Below are 18,295 nucleotides of genomic sequence, written 5' to 3' on the forward strand. Positions count from 1 at the left end.
CTCCCTCAGTTCTCTCCACCAGGGCTCTTTCTCTATCATCTCTTCCAGATGTCCTTGCTGGCTACAATGGCACCATATTTGCTTATGGACAGACATCCTCAGGGAAAACACATACCATGGAGGTGAGGGTTCTGACTTCCATGGAGAGTGAGAAGCTGGGAGTGTTAATGGAAGACCAGGAAATCTCAGTGAGGGAAGGGCTAAGGATCAAGGGCAGCCTAATCCAGAGGCAGCTGGGTCCAAAGGATGAACTGAGGGGCAATAATCTATTGCAAGCTGAATGCAATCCCTTCAGCCTGCTGCAGTTTACCCTCCTTTCCACTACTCCAGTTTTCTTCTTTTGATCTGGAAAAGCAGCAGCAATGAAAGTTCAAAGGGCTATTCAGTTCTGTCCTCCTTCCACAAAAAGGTAGACAAGACAGGGACCATCTCCCAACGTAGGATGGTTCCTATCAACTATTACCTTTGTGTTCATCTGCACACCTCTGAGTTGTCTCATTCTTCCTGAGCTCCAGCCTCATTCAGGAATACCCTTACTCCCCAGGGAAAGCTGCACGACCCCCAGCTGATGGGAATCATTCCTCGAATTGCCCGAGATATCTTCAACCACATCTACTCCATGGATGAGAACCTTGAGTTCCACATCAAGGTGATCAGGGCATGACCTCTGGGCAGCCTCAAATGGGAACTGGGAGGGAAAGATCTAATATGAACTCACTGAGGTCCTGGGTGCACCAACTTACTCTCCCCTCTGGTACCTCAGTTCTTCTCCCCTAAAGTATTCGCTACTTCTCTTTTCTGCCCACCACCACTGTGGGAGCAGGTCACATTAGCTTGAGATTCCTTATGAGAGGCCCTCTTCACTTCGTACTTCTCCTTTCTCCCTAACCAGGTTTCTTACTTTGAGATTTACCTGGACAAAATACGTGACCTTCTGGATGGTGAGTAGGGATGTAAGGAGGGCAAGGAAAAGAAAGATCACATTGCTCTTGGGTTTGGGTACTGGTTGTTTGGCAAGAGATGCAGAGGGCACATGAGTGCACACACACCCATATCCAAGTCCCTTGCCTCCACTCACCAAGATTACCAAAAGCTAAGAGGGTCTAAGGATGAGTTTAGATGCCCAGGCCTACATATAATATAAATAGCCAGAGATGAGCTGAAACCCTGGAGCTGGGATCCTGGAGGAGGAGAAGCTGCAGGGCGTTTAGGTTTTACAGGGGACCCTTCTTCCCTTTTGCACATAGAAGAAACCACCATCTGAATGGACTACAGGGTGCAGGGATTGGGGGGATGGGGAGGTAGAAGTGCTGGCCTTTCTCACCTGTCTTGTCTTGATTCAGTGACCAAGACAAATCTGTCTGTGCACGAGGACAAGAACCGCGTGCCATTTGTCAAGGTGAGAGTGGGGGCCGGGGCACCCAAGCAGGGCCATTGTATTCCGAGGGGGGATGTGGGAGGAGGAAGGACCAGTGACCCAGGAGTCAGAGGGTGGATCTTCTGGAGGGGTGAGATGTGCCAGGGGGCCAGGGACATTCTGGGGTCTTGGAAAGGACATTATCTGGAAAGGTCATTTTGTCAAGTGTGTAGGTAATTTAATTTGCAGATCAAAGTTTATGGGTCACTGTCCATTTGCCCCCTGCAGGGTTGTACTGAACGCTTTGTGTCCAGCCCAGAGGAGATTTTAGATGTGATTGACGAGGGGAAATCGAATCGTCATGTGGCTGTGACCAGTGAGTGGGGATATAAGAGACTTTTGAGTCTGGGGTCGACCTCTCCTCTGTGCCTTCGGGGACTGAGAGACTCAAAAGAGGGGAAGGAAAGACTGTCCTCCAGAGGAGAAGGGACCCTGTTTCTGTGACCCTGCTGCCTGGGAAATGTATTTGCAGGACCCTCTCTTGGTGGGTGGGGTAGCAATCAGGGGAAGCCAGGCTGAGGGCTTCGGTCTGCAGGGGTTGGTGCCTGGACTGTTTCTCCCTCCCTCCTGCAGACATGAATGAGCACAGCTCTCGCAGCCACAGCATCTTCCTTATCAACATCAAACAGGAGAACATTGAGACTGAGCAGAAGCTCAGTGGGAAGCTGTATCTGGTGGACCTGGCTGGGAGTGAGAAGGTTGTGGGTCTTGTCGGGGGCGGGGGGAGGCAAGGAAGCCTTGGGGAGAGGTGGCCATTTTTAAAAATCAAAATAACTTTTTCTCATTGAGGCATAATTCATGTTCCATAAAACTCACCATTTAAAAGTGTACAATTGAGTGGTTTTGGGGGATGTCTTCAACCATTACCCCTAATTCCAGAGCATTTTCATCACTCGTTAACAACCACTTGCCCCACCCACCCACTGCCATCCCCTGGCAACTACTAATCTACTTTCTGTCTCTATGGATTTGCCTTTTTTTGACATTTCCTATAAATGGGATAGTATAATATGTATAATATGTAGGTGGGAGGGGGTGGCCTTTGGCAAAAGAATTTAGGGAGATAGAGGAATGGCCTTCCCCATCACCTCCCTTCTTTGGAAGCTACCCTACATGAAGAGGAGGTGGTGAAAGCCCTCTCCCTTTGCAGTGGCTCATGACACACTTGTCCCCTAATGCCCTGGTAGGTCAGCAAGACGGGAGCAGAGGGAGCCGTGCTGGATGAGGCAAAGAATATCAACAAGTCACTGTCGGCTCTGGGGAATGTGATCTCTGCACTGGCTGAGGGCACTGTGAGTGTTCCTTCGGTCCCCTCAACCTCAGGTTCCACCTCGTCTCCCACCTTCTCCTGATTCCACCATCTAATCACGCCCCTACTCATGGATTGCCTACTTTGAGTCCACCACTGTCCTTTCTGATTCCCCTGTTAAACTTACTTTTCTAATTCACATCTCCCTCCTCCCCTAGAAAAGCTACGTGCCATATCGTGACAGCAAAATGACGCGGATTCTCCAGGACTCTCTGGGAGGAAACTGCCGGACGACTATGTTCATTTGCTGCTCACCATCCAGCTACAATGATGCGGAGACCAAGTCCACCCTGATGTTTGGGCAGCGGTCAGTGGCAGGGTCCCCAACTCCTTGCCCAGCCCCTGCCGCTCTCTCCCCTCAGCGTCAGGCCAGCCGAAATGGAGGTCTGGTCACCTTGTTCCCTTCTCCTCACCCAGGGCAAAGACCATTAAGAACACCGCCTCAGTGAATCTGGAGTTGACTGCTGAGCAGTGGAAGAAGAAATATGAGAAGGAGAAGGAGAAGACAAAGGCTCAGAGGGAAACAATTGCAAAGCTGGAGGCGGAGCTGAGCCGTTGGCGCAGTGGTTAGAGAGTCCTGTGGGCTGGAGAGGTGGTGGGAGGAGGAGGAGGCTTAGGGAGCCCCAGAGGACCGGTCTGAGGTGCTGCTTAAGGGCAGACCCATCTCCAAGGAGGGCTGTGTTTCTGGAGGGGTGCAGTGGAGTGGTCATGAGGGAAAGGACCCTTGAAAAAGTCCACTGAGCAAGTAAAAAAGAGGACTTGGTGTTGAGCAGTGTAGGAGGAAGGACTGGTGGATGCAGCTGTCCCTTCTCCCAACCCTCGCATTGCTCTGCCCCTTTCCCAGGAGAGAATGTGCCTGAGACGGAGCGCCTGGCTGGGGAGGATGCAGTGCTGGGAGCCGAGCTCTGCGAGGAGACCCCTGTGAACGACAACTCCTCCATCGTGGTGCGCATCGCGCCTGAGGAAAGGCAGAAATACGAGGAGGAGATCCGCCGCCTCTACAAACAGCTTGATGACAAGGTGAGGACAATCAGGCAGGGCACAGAGGTGAGCCCTGTGGAATGAGAAAAGAGGGATTAAGAAATTAGCTTATACAGTCCTTGTGTGATTTTAGAAGGGGAAAACGCTCATTAATGAAAATGTAAAAGATACATAAAAATACATAGAAGGAAATTAAAATCATCCATCATCCCACCATTCAGAAACAATGCTATTAACATTTTGCTTTTCTCTGTGTATATATTATGCAATTAAGATATACTGTATATGCAACTTTGCATTTGATGTTTTCATTCATTATTCTATAATGAGCTATTTTCTACTTTATTAACAATTCTTCATAGAAGTATTTTTTTACAGTTTATTTATCTGTTTGTTTGTTTGTTTGTTTATTTATTTTTAGAGAGGGGGGAAAGGAGAAAGAGAGGGAGAAGAACATCACTGTGTAGTTGCATCTCACCTGCGCCCCCAACTGGGGACCTGACGTGCAACTTAGTCATGTGCCCTGACTGGGAATTGAACCAGCGACACTTGGCTCACAGGCCAATGCTCAATCCACTGAGCCACAGCAGCCAAAGCCATAGAAGTATTTTTAAGTGGCTGCTTAACAGTCTGTTTATCAGAATGTATTTAACCATTCATTTATTATGGGGCTTCTAGTTTTTTTGGTTTTGTTTGTTTTTGCTCTACAAATAATTAACTTTATTGAAAGGACTAACTTTGCCTCTTGTGCATAAGTTTTTGCTTTTCAATGGTCTGGTTAGAATGGTGTGCTGGAGCAGGATTTCTAGGTTGATGGATATGAATATTTTAAGACTTTCCCTATGTATTATCAAGGTTATACCAACTTCCAGCAAGAAAGGAATTTAAAAATGAGGGCAGCAGTTGAGGAAAGAAGTGAAGGAAAAGACGTCTTTTTAGGATATGAGGTTTTAACTCAAAACCTAAACTATCTGGATTTTATTAGGATCTTATCTCTCGCTCAACCCCATGAGTCTAGACCAGAAGCACTAGCTTCCCTGCCCTCGTCTTTTTCCATTGCCTCCCACAGGACGATGAGATCAACCAGCAGAGCCAGCTCGTAGAGAAACTCAAGCAGCAGATGCTGGACCAGGAGGAGGTAACGGGGAGGAGGGCCAGACATGAGAGGAGGAGTATGTTCATCCCTGGAAGGCATAGAAAGGACCTTTTTACCAGTGGGAGAAGGGTCATTCTGCTAGGGTTTAGTCACCCTCAAAACTTTAGACCTTTGTTTAAAGCACAGATTATGACCTCTAGATGCTTCTTCATTCTGTTGCCCTATTTTTTTTTAAGATTTTATTTACTTTTTAGAGAGAGGGGAGGGAGGGAGGAGGGAGGGAAACATCAATGTGCAGTGGGAGAGAAACATCAGATAGTTGCCTCTCGCCTGCCCCCAGAGCAGGGGCCACAGAAGTGGTAACTGGCAACAGAACCCCTCACATGTCTCCTCTCCCTTGAAGCTGCTGGTGTCCACTCGAGGAGACAATGAGAAGGTCCAGCGTGAGCTGAGTCACCTGCAGTCAGAGAATGATGCCGCCAAGGATGAAGTGAAGGAAGTGCTGCAGGCCTTAGAGGAGCTGGCTGTGAATTATGACCAGAAGTCTCAGGAAGTGGAAGAAAAGAGCCAACAGAATCAGCTTCTGGTGGATGAGCTGTCTCAGAAGGTGGTGAGTGTCTGACTGTGGTCCAAGAGCTTCCTGGCCACAGAATGTCCCCCACGTCTGAAGGGACCATTGCCTTCTTTCAGGGCTGCATTGTGTTTGCACCTTTGCACTGCTGTTCAGTGTTTTGTGAGACCCCTAACCCCCAACAGCTGCCAACTGCACTTTGCCCTCCTGAACCCTCTCTCTTCCAGATCCTTCTGCAGGGCCAGTATTCTCTTCATAGCAGCCATCAGGGTCATACATGGAGGGAGAGACCTCTGCCTGGGCTGGGGAGGGTAGCGGGAAGATGGTGGTGGGATGACCTGAGGGGCTGTCCCCAGGCCACCATGCTGTCCCTGGAGTCTGAGTTGCAGCGGCTACAAGAGGTCAGTGGACACCAGCGAAAACGAATTGCTGAGGTGCTGAATGGGCTGATGAAGGACCTGAGTGAGTTCAGTGTCATCGTGGGCAACGGTGAGATTAAGCTGGTGAGTGGAGAAAGAGGTGGCAGTTTTGTTCAGGTCATATTTTATACTGGACATTGGTGGGAGATGCAAGATGGGAGAGTTCAGGCCATCAGAGACAGTCAGTGAGGTGGGCCAAAGATCCAGGAAACATGCTCTCAAACTAGAGCCAGGAAAACAAGCAGAGGTTTGCACAGACTCAACTGAAAATACATCTTTTAAAGGGTGCTGAATAAAGAAGCAATGGAAGAGCATATGAGACTTTGCTCCCTCGCCTATGTGGTCAGTTTGGCTCAAATCAAGTCTTATTAAAATTCTCTTTGAAACAAAAAAGTAGTAATGCAGATGCGGTTATATTAGGATTTAGAGATGGAGGCACAGTTAGAAATGATATATGCAAATCTGTGGCAGGGACAATGACCCATCCAGGTGATCAAGCAGGACAGTGTGCAAAAGAAAATCACATCCCTTTTAAGATGGAAGAGGGTGACTGTTGGAATCAGATCTTTAAATATAGATAGAGGGATTTAGTGTGACATGCCGGTGAGAGAGAGCTGCTCAAAGTTGTTCAGAGAATACCTGTGCATGTGAATGTGTAGTGTGGATAGGCAGAGTGGGAGGGAATGGATAAAAGTTTTCCTGCAGTAGAGCACCTCTTCTGTCCCTTGCACCCCACAGCCGGTGGAGATCAGTGGGGCCATCGAGGAGGAGTTCACTGTGGCCCGACTCTACATCAGCAAAATCAAATCGGAGGTCAAGTCTGTGGTCAAGCGGTGTCGACAGTTGGAGAACCTCCAGGTCGAATGTCATCGCAAGATGGAAGTGACTGGGCGGGAGCTCTCATCCTGCCAGCTCCTCATCTCCCAGGTGGGTGCCAGAGGCTGAGAGCTTTTGTGTGCCATGGGAGAAGGAGGGCGACTCTGTGCTTAGGAATTAAAACTCCTAACACCTACCTTTATGTCAAGGGCCCAGGGTCAAATGAAGTCTAGGACAGAAGAGCTTGGGTTAGCAGGGGAGGGTCTAGGCCAGAGAAGTGAAGGGTTCAGCGGGGAGACTGGCCTCTGAGCTGATGAGGTCTAAAGAAAGGCTTCCTAGAAGCATGGCCCCTGACTTTGCATCATTTTGGAAGGCATAGTAGCATCAGAGGGCCTGGGAGGAGAGCAGGAGTTTACAGAGGTCTTTGCTGCCCAGAGCGGTGGCCTTGGCTCCATCCATCTTCTTCCTCTCACCAACCCTTCCCTCACCAGCACGAGGCCAAGATCCGCTCACTTACAGAATACATGCAGAGCGTGGAGCTAAAGAAGCGGCACCTGGAAGAGTCCTATGACTCCCTGAGTGATGAGCTGGCCAAGCTCCAGGCCCAGGGTGAGGCCTTCTTAAACCTCCAACTCATGTATCCTGAGATCTGAGATCCCAGAGGGGTCAGGGAGGGAAAGTGGCAAACATCAGAAGAAACCACCCAACAGCACACTCCCCCAAAGCATGAGACTAAAATCATGGAGACCAACTTACATGCTACTTAGCAAGCTTTTGCATGTAGCTTATTATATGTGAACCATAAACACTCCGTTGTCCTCTGTGCCTGCTATATCATACTAGACTGTCCTATCCCAGAAGAACATCCCTGTGTGGGCTCATTCTGGGTAGATGTCCCCTGTGCTGCCTGGAGGGCTGGTCACAACATGAAGGTCTTCCTAGTGGAGGTAGGTGTGGTGTAAGCTGTTTTTCTCTCTTTCAGAAACTGTGCATGAAGTGGCCCTCAAGGACAAAGAGCCAGACACACAGGATGCAGATGAAGTGAAAGTGAGTGGGGAAGGTGTGGGGATGATTGGGGCCTGGCAGGGCTGTGCTGGCCCTCACTGAACTGGTGCTGGGGAGCCTGGCTTTGAGCTGGGGGTGGTGGTGTTTGCAGAAGGCCCTGGAGCTGCAAATGGAGAGTCACCGGGAGGCCCATCATCGGCAGCTGGCACGGCTTCGGGACGAGATCAATGAGAAGCAGAAGACCATTGACGAGCTCAAAGAGTAAGAGTTTCTGAAGGTGGCTCTGGTCTCCACCTGGTTCTCGTGCCTAGGTTTGCCCCCTTAAATGTTCCCTCTTGGCCCAGGATCCTAGTCTTTTAACTTCTACGTGTCATTGCCCCAACAGTACCTCAAAGAGGTACAAGGAGCAAGGCCTAGTCGTAGTCCTTGAGGCTCTTATGACTGTACCGTTAAGGGTTCCTCACTCGGTCACAGAAACAGTGGCCTGAGTCTGTGTGTGATATTTGAAGGTAGATGCAACCATTCTAACTGGACTCACTCACACAAGAGGGAAAATGCTTGAGGAGCTGGTCTTCCCTTTCTCCGTCATTCACACCCTCCTGTCCTCTGCAGCCTGAATCAGAAGCTCCAGTTAGAGCTAGAGAAGCTCCAGGCAGACTATGAGAAGCTGAAGAATGAAGAACATGAGAAAAGCGCCAAACTCCAGGAGCTGACGTGAGTGCCTGGGTCCGCCTGCAGACCGGCAGCCACATAGGCTCAGACTGCTCTTCAGCCGCTCCCAAAGAGGCAGGATGCAATGTGGATGTGAATGTGATGACCATGGGAAGCAGACACATCACAGGAATAATTTGATGGGATAGGGAAGGAAAAATAACAAAGGAAACTTTCAGAAATGACCTCTATTGAATATTAGCTGGCACAGAGAGATGTCTGTGATGCTCTGTAAAGTGCAAAACACAGGTTACAAAACAGTATGAGTGGCCTGATCCCAAAATGTATATGGGGTGTACATGCATAGAAAAAAGTCTGATGGACACCAGAATGTTAATGGTGGTTTGATCTGTAAGTAGGAGAATCATGAGCTTTTTATGAAACTTGCCTTCCCTGTCTTTTTTCCCTTTTCTAATTTCTGCACAGTGAACATGGGTAACTTATATAATAAGTAATAAAGAAATGTAAAAGAGATGGAGGTGGGAGGAGAGTCCTGAGAGAGTCTTCTGTTTTCCTCTTCCTCCAGATTTCTGTACGAGCGGCATGAGCAGTCCAAGCAGGACCTCAAGGGTCTGGAGGAGACAGTTGTGAGTAGTTTCTATCTGTGCTGAGTTAACAGGGGAGGGGCTTCATCTCTACCCTTTGGTTTCTTCCTAACCCCATTCCTCCTGCCCTCTGCAAAGTCAGTCTGCAGCATAATCAGGACACATCTTTCCCTAAAGGATGAGACTCACTTGACTTGATAGATTGAAGGTTCCAGTAATTTCAGAGTAAGAAGGCTGGTCTGGTATTTGGCTACCCCAGTCTTTCATCATTCCTTCCAGGCCCGGGAACTCCAGACCCTCCACAACCTTCGCAAGCTGTTCGTTCAAGACGTCACGACTCGAGTCAAGAAAGTGAGTGCCATCCTTACTTGGGTTCTTCCCAGCCCCCTTCTTCTCCTTCTGTTCTCAGGCTCCTCCAGCCCTTTGGTCTTATGTTGGCTGACTTGGCCTGGGCTTGGTGGGACCTGTTTGGCTTCGGGACTGCCACATCCTTCCCTGTGCCTTTATTCAGAGTGCAGAAATGGAGCCCGAGGACAGTGGGGGGATTCATTCCCAAAAGCAGAAGATTTCCTTTCTTGAGAACAACCTGGAACAGCTTACAAAGGTTCACAAACAGGTAAGAATGGGGAGTGGGGAGGGGTGAAGAGAACTCTTGAGGCCAGGTGCCTAGGATCTTAAATCCTCGGAAGCCCTTGGATTTAGGAAAATCTACTTGCATGTTTTTCTTACTTTTCCCCACTAATCCCTTCTTTATACCTTATTTAGTTCCACTTTTACCTTGTTCTTTGTTCCATGCCTGTTTTCCCAACCTGCCTCTGCTGTGCGGACAGAGCTAAATAGCTGACCCTTAAAGACAAGTGCAACAGTGTCAACTGGCTCTTTTAACTGATTCATAAAATAAACCCTAACTTATACTTCATTCTCCTCCTTCCACATCCACTTTAAAATTCCATTTAAACTTATATTCTCACTGAACTAGACCTTAAACTTATTTTCCCCCCAGTACACCGCCCAGCATACATAGTAAATATTCAGCACATCTTTTTTTTTTTTTTTTTTTTAATAATGACAAAAGTCCCAGAATTGTGACCCAGTGATAGTCCGAAGGGTTTATTTGTTTAGTTTGGGATTGCAGAGAGCTTTCCTACCATCTCGTTCCCTTTGCTTATTATAAAACAGTATACCAACATTATAGGAAAGTTGAAAGATAGGAAAGAAACACTTGTTATCAGTTCTGCCATTCTTTATAATTTCTGTGTATTCATTTTCCTTCTCTATATAAGTCAGCAGTTCTCAACCTGTGGGTCGCAACCCCTTTGGGGGTCAAACGACCCTTTCACAGGGGTCGCCTAAGACCATCGGAAAACACATATATAATTACATATTGTTTTTGTGATTAATCCCTATGCTTTAATTATGTTCAATTTGTAACAATGAAAATACATCCTGTATATCAGATATTTACATTATGATTCATAACAGTAGAAAAATTACAGTTATGAAGTAGCAACGAAAATAATTTTATGGTTGGGGGTCATCACAACATGAGGAACTGTATTAAAGGGTCGCAGCATTAGGAAGGTTGAGAACCACTGATCTAAGTGCATATTACCATATTTTTTGCACTCTAAGACACACCTGACCATAAGACATAGAGACATTTTCCCCCACTTTGGGGGGAAAAAAGTGCATCTTATGGAATGAAAAATACAGTATATTGCCCCCCCTCAATTTTTTTATTGTGGTAAAATACACATAACATAAAATTTACCACCTTGATCACCTTTAAGTGTACAGTTCACTGGTGTTAAATACAGTGCTGATGCTGTGCAGCCGTCACCACCATCCACCTCCAGAGCGCTTTTCCTCTTACAGAACTGAAACTCTGTCCATTAAACAGTAACTCCTTCTCCCCTCCTCCCCACAGCCCCTGGCACCTACATCCCACTTTCTGCCTCTATGATTTTGACTACTGCAACTGTCCCTCGGTGACTGGTTTATTTCACTTAGCATAACATCCTCTGGGTTCATGCATGTCGTGGCCAGTGTTAGGAAACCACAGGTTGTTCCCTTCCCCCGAGTTGAAACTTCTGCCTCTTCTCCGAAGACCAAAAGCTCCTCACTAATAGGGTAAAGAACTCCTCAAGATTTCCTGCCTTAGCAGACACAAGGCTAGAAAGGAAAACGAGAGAGATGCAGAAACTTCCCCATTAACTGGATCTTAAATAGCCAGGGCTACAGCCCTATTATTAACTAAGCTAATCTATGGTCCCAGCAAAATGCTGTTTATAATCTGTAAATTGTCTAAAATTGAAGGGGCACAGAAGTGTTTCTAGCTCTGCTCCTCTTCCCAGTGTTCCCAGCTCCACTGATTTCCCTGTTATCTTCCAAGGCCGACTCCTTTGACAATCTGTAGTGCCCCCATCATGTGTGAGACCCTGTAAAAAGATCAGGACGTCTCTTCTGCTGCAGGGTGGTTGCTACCCTACAGTAGCTTAATTTAAATGGGGGAGGGAAAGCTCAGGAAATCCTTGACTGTGAAGGTAATGAGCACAAATGTTTGTGAACCTCAAACATTTTCTTTCCTTCCTAAGGGGCATCATGTGTATATGTGAGGGTGGGGGTTAGATGGGGGCTCCTGTATTCCAGCTTCTGCTCCTGCTCTGCACTGTACCTCACCTGCACTCAATGCCATGTCCACCATCCAAACTGCCACTGTGCACTTGCTGCCCTGCCCTCTGCATGCCCATAAAGCTGGCTCTGAGTGAGGGGCCCCTCAACCCCATGGTTGCCCTGGGGCTGTTGGTTTGGCACAAGCTGTAAGATATTGGGAAGTGGTGTCGAGGCCAGGAGGAGACTGGGACAGGACGTGATCACAAGAGTTCTGGCCTACAGTGGAGTTGGCACGTTTTGCTGCCCAGGAAGCAATGTGACTTTTTATAATGCCTGCCCGTCATTAGCTCAGGGGGAAGAAATAACTGGCTAAAATAGCAAGTTAGGTCAAGGGAATGAGGCTTTTGAGGAAACAACATGTCTTCTCTGACTTGATTTTTCCTTATTCTTTCTCCCCACTGCCACCCCGCATTCCACTGTGGGCTCTCTCTTGGGCCACGGGCCTTTCTTTCCACCTCTTCCCTTGGGCTCACCCTGCAGCTGGTACGTGACAATGCAGATTTGCGTTGTGAGCTTCCTAAATTGGAAAAACGACTTAGGGCTACGGCTGAGAGAGTTAAGGCCCTGGAGGGTGCACTGAAGGAGGCCAAGGAGGGCGCCATGAAGGACAAGCGCCGGTACCAGCAGGAGGTGGACCGCATTAAGGAGGCCGTCCGGTACAAGAGTTCTGGCAAGAGGGGCCATTCTGCCCAGATTGGTGAGTGGGGAGTGGATGGCAGTAGGCAAAGTGGGGTTACCACCTGGGGAAATTCAGCAATATCCTAGAAGTGTCAAGCAACTAGATTATTGCTTTTTTCTCTACCTGCCCCCTGTCATCACCCCCAAAAAGTATAAAAGTGAATTATCTGACAAGCAACTCAGTTCAACTCCAACTATATGACCTCAGTGACCAAGTCAACTGCAGAGTAACGAGCCTCCTCGGTCATTTCCCTTTCTTTACCACAGCCAAACCCGTCCGGCCTGGCCACTACCCAGCATCCTCACCCACTAACCCCTATGGCACCCGGAGTCCTGAGTGCATCAGTTACACCAACAGCCTGTTCCAGAACTACCAGAATTTGTACCTGCAGGCTGCACCTAGCTCCACCTCAGATATGTAGTGAGTAACTGTGGGCGTGGGCTGGAGCCCCAGCCCCAGCTCTCTGTACTCTGTAAGGCATAAGGTTGGGTCAGTTAATTGGGTGAGACTATTCTTTTTCTAAGTAGCTTCATTGATTCTTTCTCATTAATCTTTAGAAGGTGGGCTTTGCCTCCCCAGCCTGTGGTGCTTGTTTTCTATTCTCTGGGGAGGGGAGGGATGTATGGCCCCATCCCTGAGGGTGTGGGGGTGTCCTTGGCACAGTGGAGGGTGGGTGCCAGAGGCTGCCTCTCTCTCTTTTGCTCCATCCAGCTTTGCCAACTCCTGTACCAGCAGTGGGGCCATGTCTTCTGGCGGACCGTTGGCTTCCTACCAGAAGGCCAACATGGACAATGGTGAGTGAGAAAGATGGGTCACCAGCCTTTAGGATCCCCAGGGCAAGTTGAGAAGTATAAGAAGAATAAGTGACCCTGTAGCTACAGCTTGAACACTGCTCATCCCTTCAGGGTCTTGGGCTCTTCTAAGATTCCTCCTATTACCATGCCTGTCTCCACCCTTCCCTTCCTTTCCCCTTCTCCTCTCCTTTATGAGGGATCAGGGAGGCTTTTTCTCAAGACGAAACAATGCTGGAGCATGGGGTAGTTGTAGATAGAGTGTCACAGACCCAGATGGCAGCTCTGCTCTGAAGAGTGTCACCTTTCTCTCAGGGATTAGGATGAGAGAGGGTTTGGGGAGACAGTTTCTAATGCCTGTTCTCCTTTTTCTTCTTCTAATCCTGCGTTTTCAATGACGATCTCTTCAGGAAATGCCACAGATATCAACGACAATAGGTACACCAGTCCCCACTGCTCTCGGGTTCTGTGGGTGGGACCAGAAGAAATGATTAAATTTCCCTCCTGCCCTAGTTAGAGGTTCCCTAGAGCCTCCTGGGGAAGGAGGAGGAAATGAGAATCAGTCTTGCCATCACTGTGTTGTCCAAGAGATCCCTGGTCACTGCTCTGCCTCGGTGCAGAACACCATCCCCTCCTCCAGTCCCATCTGTGGCTTCTCCCCATTCCAATTATGGGGGCTGGGGGAAACACCACGGACACCTGATGCCCTGGTTTCTCTCCTACCTCTGGAAACTTGGTCACCTTGGGCAAGTCAGCTCCATCTCTCTGGCCTTGCTTTTCCCTGTATTCCTGTAAAACCCGAATAGTTCCTGCCCTTCATTATCTCACAGGAGTGCCATGAGAGCAGTGACAGGAATGTTTTCACTTATACGGAGCTGATAATGCTGTGATTGGGCTGGGTCTCTTCTTCTAGGAGTGACCTGCCATGCGGCTATGAAGCTGAGGACCAGGCCAAGCTCTTCCCTCTCCACCAAGAGACAGCAGCCAGCTAATCTCCCCCATGACCGCTATATACCTGCACTTTCAGGTAGCTTCAGGCCAATTCCTCTGACTAGCCTCAGCATACCTACTTTCTTGCCCTCAGCCTCTTTTTTTCTTCTGATTTTTTTATTATATCAAAACTTTTACTACATAGCTGTCCCTCAACTCCTGCCTTTCTTTGGGCCACATGTGTGCTGCCCCATGTCCTCTGGACACTGACCTGCCCCTCTTACACTTTCCTTTTTGATTATAGTAGTAACCACAGTACTGCCTTTTTGCCACTAGAGGTCACTGCCACATGTCAAAAGAAGTGAGAAAGGAAGGTGGATCCAGAGTCACACACAGGTCATAGAACGAAGTAGATTTTAGGAGACTTTGGGAGAATCATCTCAACCCTCCTTCTGCCTCTACCCTAAGATAATTTTGGGTGAATAAGTATTTGCTAAGACATCTCCAGTAAAGGGGATGTTTGACTTATTCCTGCACCTGTGTCCTGTACTCCTCATCTGTATGTTATCAATAAGTCTAGGAAGTGTCCCAGGAGTCTAACATTTTGTTTATCCAGCTGCAGTGTTAGCACTCCTCTCTCATCTTGCTCTGGAGAGGTGGAAAATAGCTGTGTCCCCACCTCCAATCCCAGCCCCTCCCTTCTCTGCCTCAGTCCCTCAGTCCTCTCCTGTAGCAGTACAGGCACCTTCTTGGTTCCTGCGTGTCACCACGGTTCTCACCATGGTAGCTTTAGGGCCCAGAACTGGGAACTGTGATCCTGTTTTATGGCCCACTTGGGTCCTTGGAGAACTAAAAATGAGAGAACACAGCCAACCTCTTAATGGGCTGCATCCAAACTGAGCCCTCTCCAGGGGTTTTCCAGGACAGTAGGCCCGGCATGCACAGGCGGAAAGGCATGAGAAGCAAAGAAGCAGGAATAGTGAAGGAGGAGTTAGGAAGATCTGGGGTGGAGGAGGGGTTGGGAGGGTGCTGGCCAGTTATTGGTATTAGAGGAACAGGACTATAAACAAACCAAAGTCTGTACAAATGCCATTGCTGTTCCTGTTCAGTGACTAAGCTGCAGGTGGTTGCTCACAACCTCTTTCTCTTTCTCCCCAGTTTCTAAAAGGGACTGAGGCCTCTTCTCTCAGCATGCTGCAAACCTGTGGTCTCTGATGCTAACTCCCTCCCCAGCCCTTGTTGTTCCACTGTACTGTTTGGTGTCTTCTCTCACTCTGTATCTCTTTGTACTCTGTATCTATATATCAAAAGCTGCTGCTACGTCTCTCTCTTCTGTCTTACTCTCTAAGTATCGAATGATGTATTTAGCAATTCCTAGGCATAGTCTACCCTCCTTATTTGGGGAAATACAGAGGAGGGTGAATGTCTCTTCTTTTTCTCATATATGCGTCTCTCATATGCAAAGCATTAGTCACGAAGATGATAAAAGGAAAAATGGAAGCTTGAGGGCTGTGACCCTTCACACACACACACACACACACACATGCACACACGTACACATACAAAGCCTTAAGTAGAAGAATGTCTTAGCATCATAAAAAGATACAGAAATAGACTCTTCCTCCTTCCTCTTTCACATATAGCACAGAGGAGGGTAAAATGAAAGGACTACTAAATTATATGTAGAATTTTCTTCATACACCCTTCACCGACACCAAGGGATTCCAGGTATGCACCGGTGCCCTTCGAAGTCTGCCTTTTGCCTCCCTCTTCCTGTTCTCTCCTGGATGAGAGAACGTGGATTGCTCAAGGAACCACTGCCCTTTCTCCTCAAAACTTCTTTTGATGGTCTCGACCCCAGAGCTCCTGACTAGAACCTAGAGTTGCTTTGAAATATTTTGAAAAAGTGAGGAGGCAGACTCTTCTGACAGTCTGTCAAATGGTTGCTAATCTTTTCACAGTAATAGTTATAGGCAAGCATAGTCAAATGATTGCTTCTTTGGGTTTGAGGGTGAACAGGCTGGGAAATTCGTAAGTATTTTTTGCCACGGTGATGCACTGGGTTCCTTTCTCTGTCCCATATTGGGCTGCATTTCTCCCCATCTCCACCTCTTGGTCTGGGGGCTTCCAGTTCATTGGCAAAATGTCTATCTTGAGATGCCTTCCTTTCAAACTGGAGCTTGCCTTTCAGCCAATATACATTTTAAAAACCTTTTTTTGACAAAGAGTTCCTCCTATCATGTCTCCACCTGGTAAGTGTACTTTATAGAAAGGGGCAGGGCAGATTTTCCAGAGGCAAAGGAACCCCAGGGCTTGAAGTAGGGGGCATCTCTTCTCCCAAGCCCCTCACCCTTCATGTTTTGGTTTCGGATGTCCTTTCCTTCCACACGGTGCTAAGGTGGTTTCCCAGGTAACTGCAGGGATGGAGAATGATGGTCACAAGCAAGTCCAACTCAAGAAAGAAAGTCTGGTGCCCAGTTATTCAGTCTTATCTAGGATGGAAGGACAGGATCCCCTGGCAGCAGGGCAATTGTCCCCTAGTTTCTAAGTCAGGAAAGAAAGCTCAATGTGAGTGTGAGTCGGTAAATACAGGCTGTATTGGCCCAGGACTCCTTCAAGGAAAGAAGTTCCTTCTCCCTTTACCTGTTGGGCCCCTTTTACAAATTAAGGAGAAATGCAGGGGGAAAAAATGCCAGAGGGACATAGAATAAATCCAAAGCGGTGATATTCAAACATTTTTTGAAACAAATCCTATATAGAACCCTAATATAAGCTATAACTAAAAGTTATGCAGACCTGGGAAGTTTGCATTTTCTTTGTTTCATGGTAAATGCTTCATTCTTTCATTGAGGAGTCCTTGAACAGTCCTGAGAAACCCTGAGAGTTCCGTAGAGTAGTATGAAAACCACTGCTCTGAAAAAGAGCTCAGTCTGACTTCCCTGTCCCAAGCTTGCAATTCATAGCAAGGAAGACAAGACTGGGTGGATGAGCCATCCTCTCTCCAAGACCCAGTCGGAGAGCGGGGGGAGAAGATACCTGTGCACCAGTAGACTTGTTCTAATATTTGCCAGGAGGGCATTTAAGAATCCAATGGGTTTTATGTAATCTTGCCACCACATGATTTTTTTTAAACACTTAAGAAAATGTGAAGGTGTAGGGCAGATGAGGAGAGAGGTGACAGAGGAAGCAGCCTTCTCTTTAGCAAGATGTAAGAGAATTATAATTCACTTACATTAATCAGAAACAACACATACACAAAGCCTTCACCAGAAGGTTTACTGTACATCTTCCTCCTCCCGCTCCCCTTGACACACACTGCATCCCTTTCAGAGAGCCAGTGTCACCACAAGGGTCACCTGGCCTGCCCACTCATATCTACCAAAATGTTGCATGCCAGCGTGGAAGACAAACCAAACTGCACAAAACCCAGTGTGTATTTGATGTACATAAATACCTTTAAAATAAAATAAATTCAGTGATGACTTGATGGTGTTGTAAATCTTTTCCCTCCCTAGTCTCTTTCCTTGCATATTATGGCATTTGACAGTGTGGAGTCTATCCTGCCGGATGTTTTTCTATTGTTTTAAAGATTTTATTTATTTTTAGAGAGAGCGTAAGGGAGAGAGAAAAAGAGGGAGTAAAAAAATCAATGGATGTGCGAGAAAAACATCGATGCAGGAGAGAAACATTAATCACATGCCCCTAACTGGGGAACTTTCCCACAACACAAGCGTGTGCTCTGGCTGTGAATCAAACCAGCAACCTTTCAGTTCACAGGCCAACGCTCAATCCACTGAGTCACATCAGCCAGAGCCCAGATGCTTTCCTATATATTTACACACACAGTCCTCCCCGACACACACACTTGACAATATATCCTGGGGAATCTCTTCATGTCACTATGCATAGATTTACCTCCTTAAAAAATATGTATATATAATTTCATATATTCTATAATTTATTCAAGTATTCCACTATTGGTGGACATCTTTCTAGGTTATTGGTAATCTTTAACAGAAAATAGTATCCTGTTCTCTTCATTTTTCCCCTAGACCATCACCTCAGCCCCAGCATCAATTCTATCCCTTTCCAATGAGTCTCTATCCTGCCTTTGCCAACAGCTCAATTGTCTTGTTCAATGATCATCTACCTCAATCACCCTCCGAACCCCCATTTTAAAGCATACCCCTATCTGTCTTCTCTACTCATACCTCAAAGCTGCTGAGGTGAATGGAGAAAATTGCACAACCAAAACACTGGGGCAACTAAAAACAAAGAGCCTGCAAATCTAACTGGACCTTACTTGCTGCTTAACCTTCCTTCTGTGTATCCTTGCAGTTTCCTCTCCCAGC

The 18,295-nt window shown here is 47.5% G+C and overlaps 1 protein-coding gene across 1 annotated transcript in view; it reads left to right on the top strand.

Annotated features, from left to right (window-relative positions):
• The window catches only part of KIF5A (kinesin family member 5A), a 29,747-nt gene extending 14,377 nt beyond the window's left edge, over positions 1-15,370 (top strand). Inside the window, exons 3-29 of the mRNA XM_090273490.1 lie at positions 49-122; positions 545-649; positions 893-941; positions 1,344-1,399; positions 1,646-1,733; positions 1,991-2,115; positions 2,605-2,709; positions 2,885-3,033; positions 3,144-3,292; positions 3,571-3,746; positions 4,777-4,845; positions 5,207-5,413; positions 5,731-5,877; positions 6,532-6,720; positions 7,101-7,218; positions 7,592-7,656; positions 7,766-7,875; positions 8,227-8,328; positions 8,852-8,912; positions 9,150-9,221; positions 9,382-9,486; positions 12,024-12,240; positions 12,489-12,642; positions 12,934-13,016; positions 13,424-13,451; positions 13,927-14,040; positions 15,102-15,370. Coding sequence (XP_090129616.1) covers positions 49-122; positions 545-649; positions 893-941; positions 1,344-1,399; positions 1,646-1,733; positions 1,991-2,115; positions 2,605-2,709; positions 2,885-3,033; positions 3,144-3,292; positions 3,571-3,746; positions 4,777-4,845; positions 5,207-5,413; positions 5,731-5,877; positions 6,532-6,720; positions 7,101-7,218; positions 7,592-7,656; positions 7,766-7,875; positions 8,227-8,328; positions 8,852-8,912; positions 9,150-9,221; positions 9,382-9,486; positions 12,024-12,240; positions 12,489-12,642; positions 12,934-13,016; positions 13,424-13,451; positions 13,927-14,005 — 2,882 coding nt within the window. The 3' untranslated portion in view covers positions 14,006-14,040; positions 15,102-15,370. The remainder of the gene's footprint in view (positions 1-48; positions 123-544; positions 650-892; positions 942-1,343; positions 1,400-1,645; positions 1,734-1,990; positions 2,116-2,604; positions 2,710-2,884; positions 3,034-3,143; positions 3,293-3,570; positions 3,747-4,776; positions 4,846-5,206; positions 5,414-5,730; positions 5,878-6,531; positions 6,721-7,100; positions 7,219-7,591; positions 7,657-7,765; positions 7,876-8,226; positions 8,329-8,851; positions 8,913-9,149; positions 9,222-9,381; positions 9,487-12,023; positions 12,241-12,488; positions 12,643-12,933; positions 13,017-13,423; positions 13,452-13,926; positions 14,041-15,101) is intronic.
• The last annotated feature ends 2,925 nt before the right edge of the window (positions 15,371-18,295 follow it).

This window comes from Furipterus horrens, unplaced genomic scaffold, assembly GCF_987537825.1.
Source record: "Furipterus horrens unplaced genomic scaffold, mFurHor1.1.pri manual_scaffold_4, whole genome shotgun sequence".
NCBI classification, from domain to species: Eukaryota; Metazoa; Chordata; class Mammalia; order Chiroptera; family Furipteridae; genus Furipterus; species Furipterus horrens.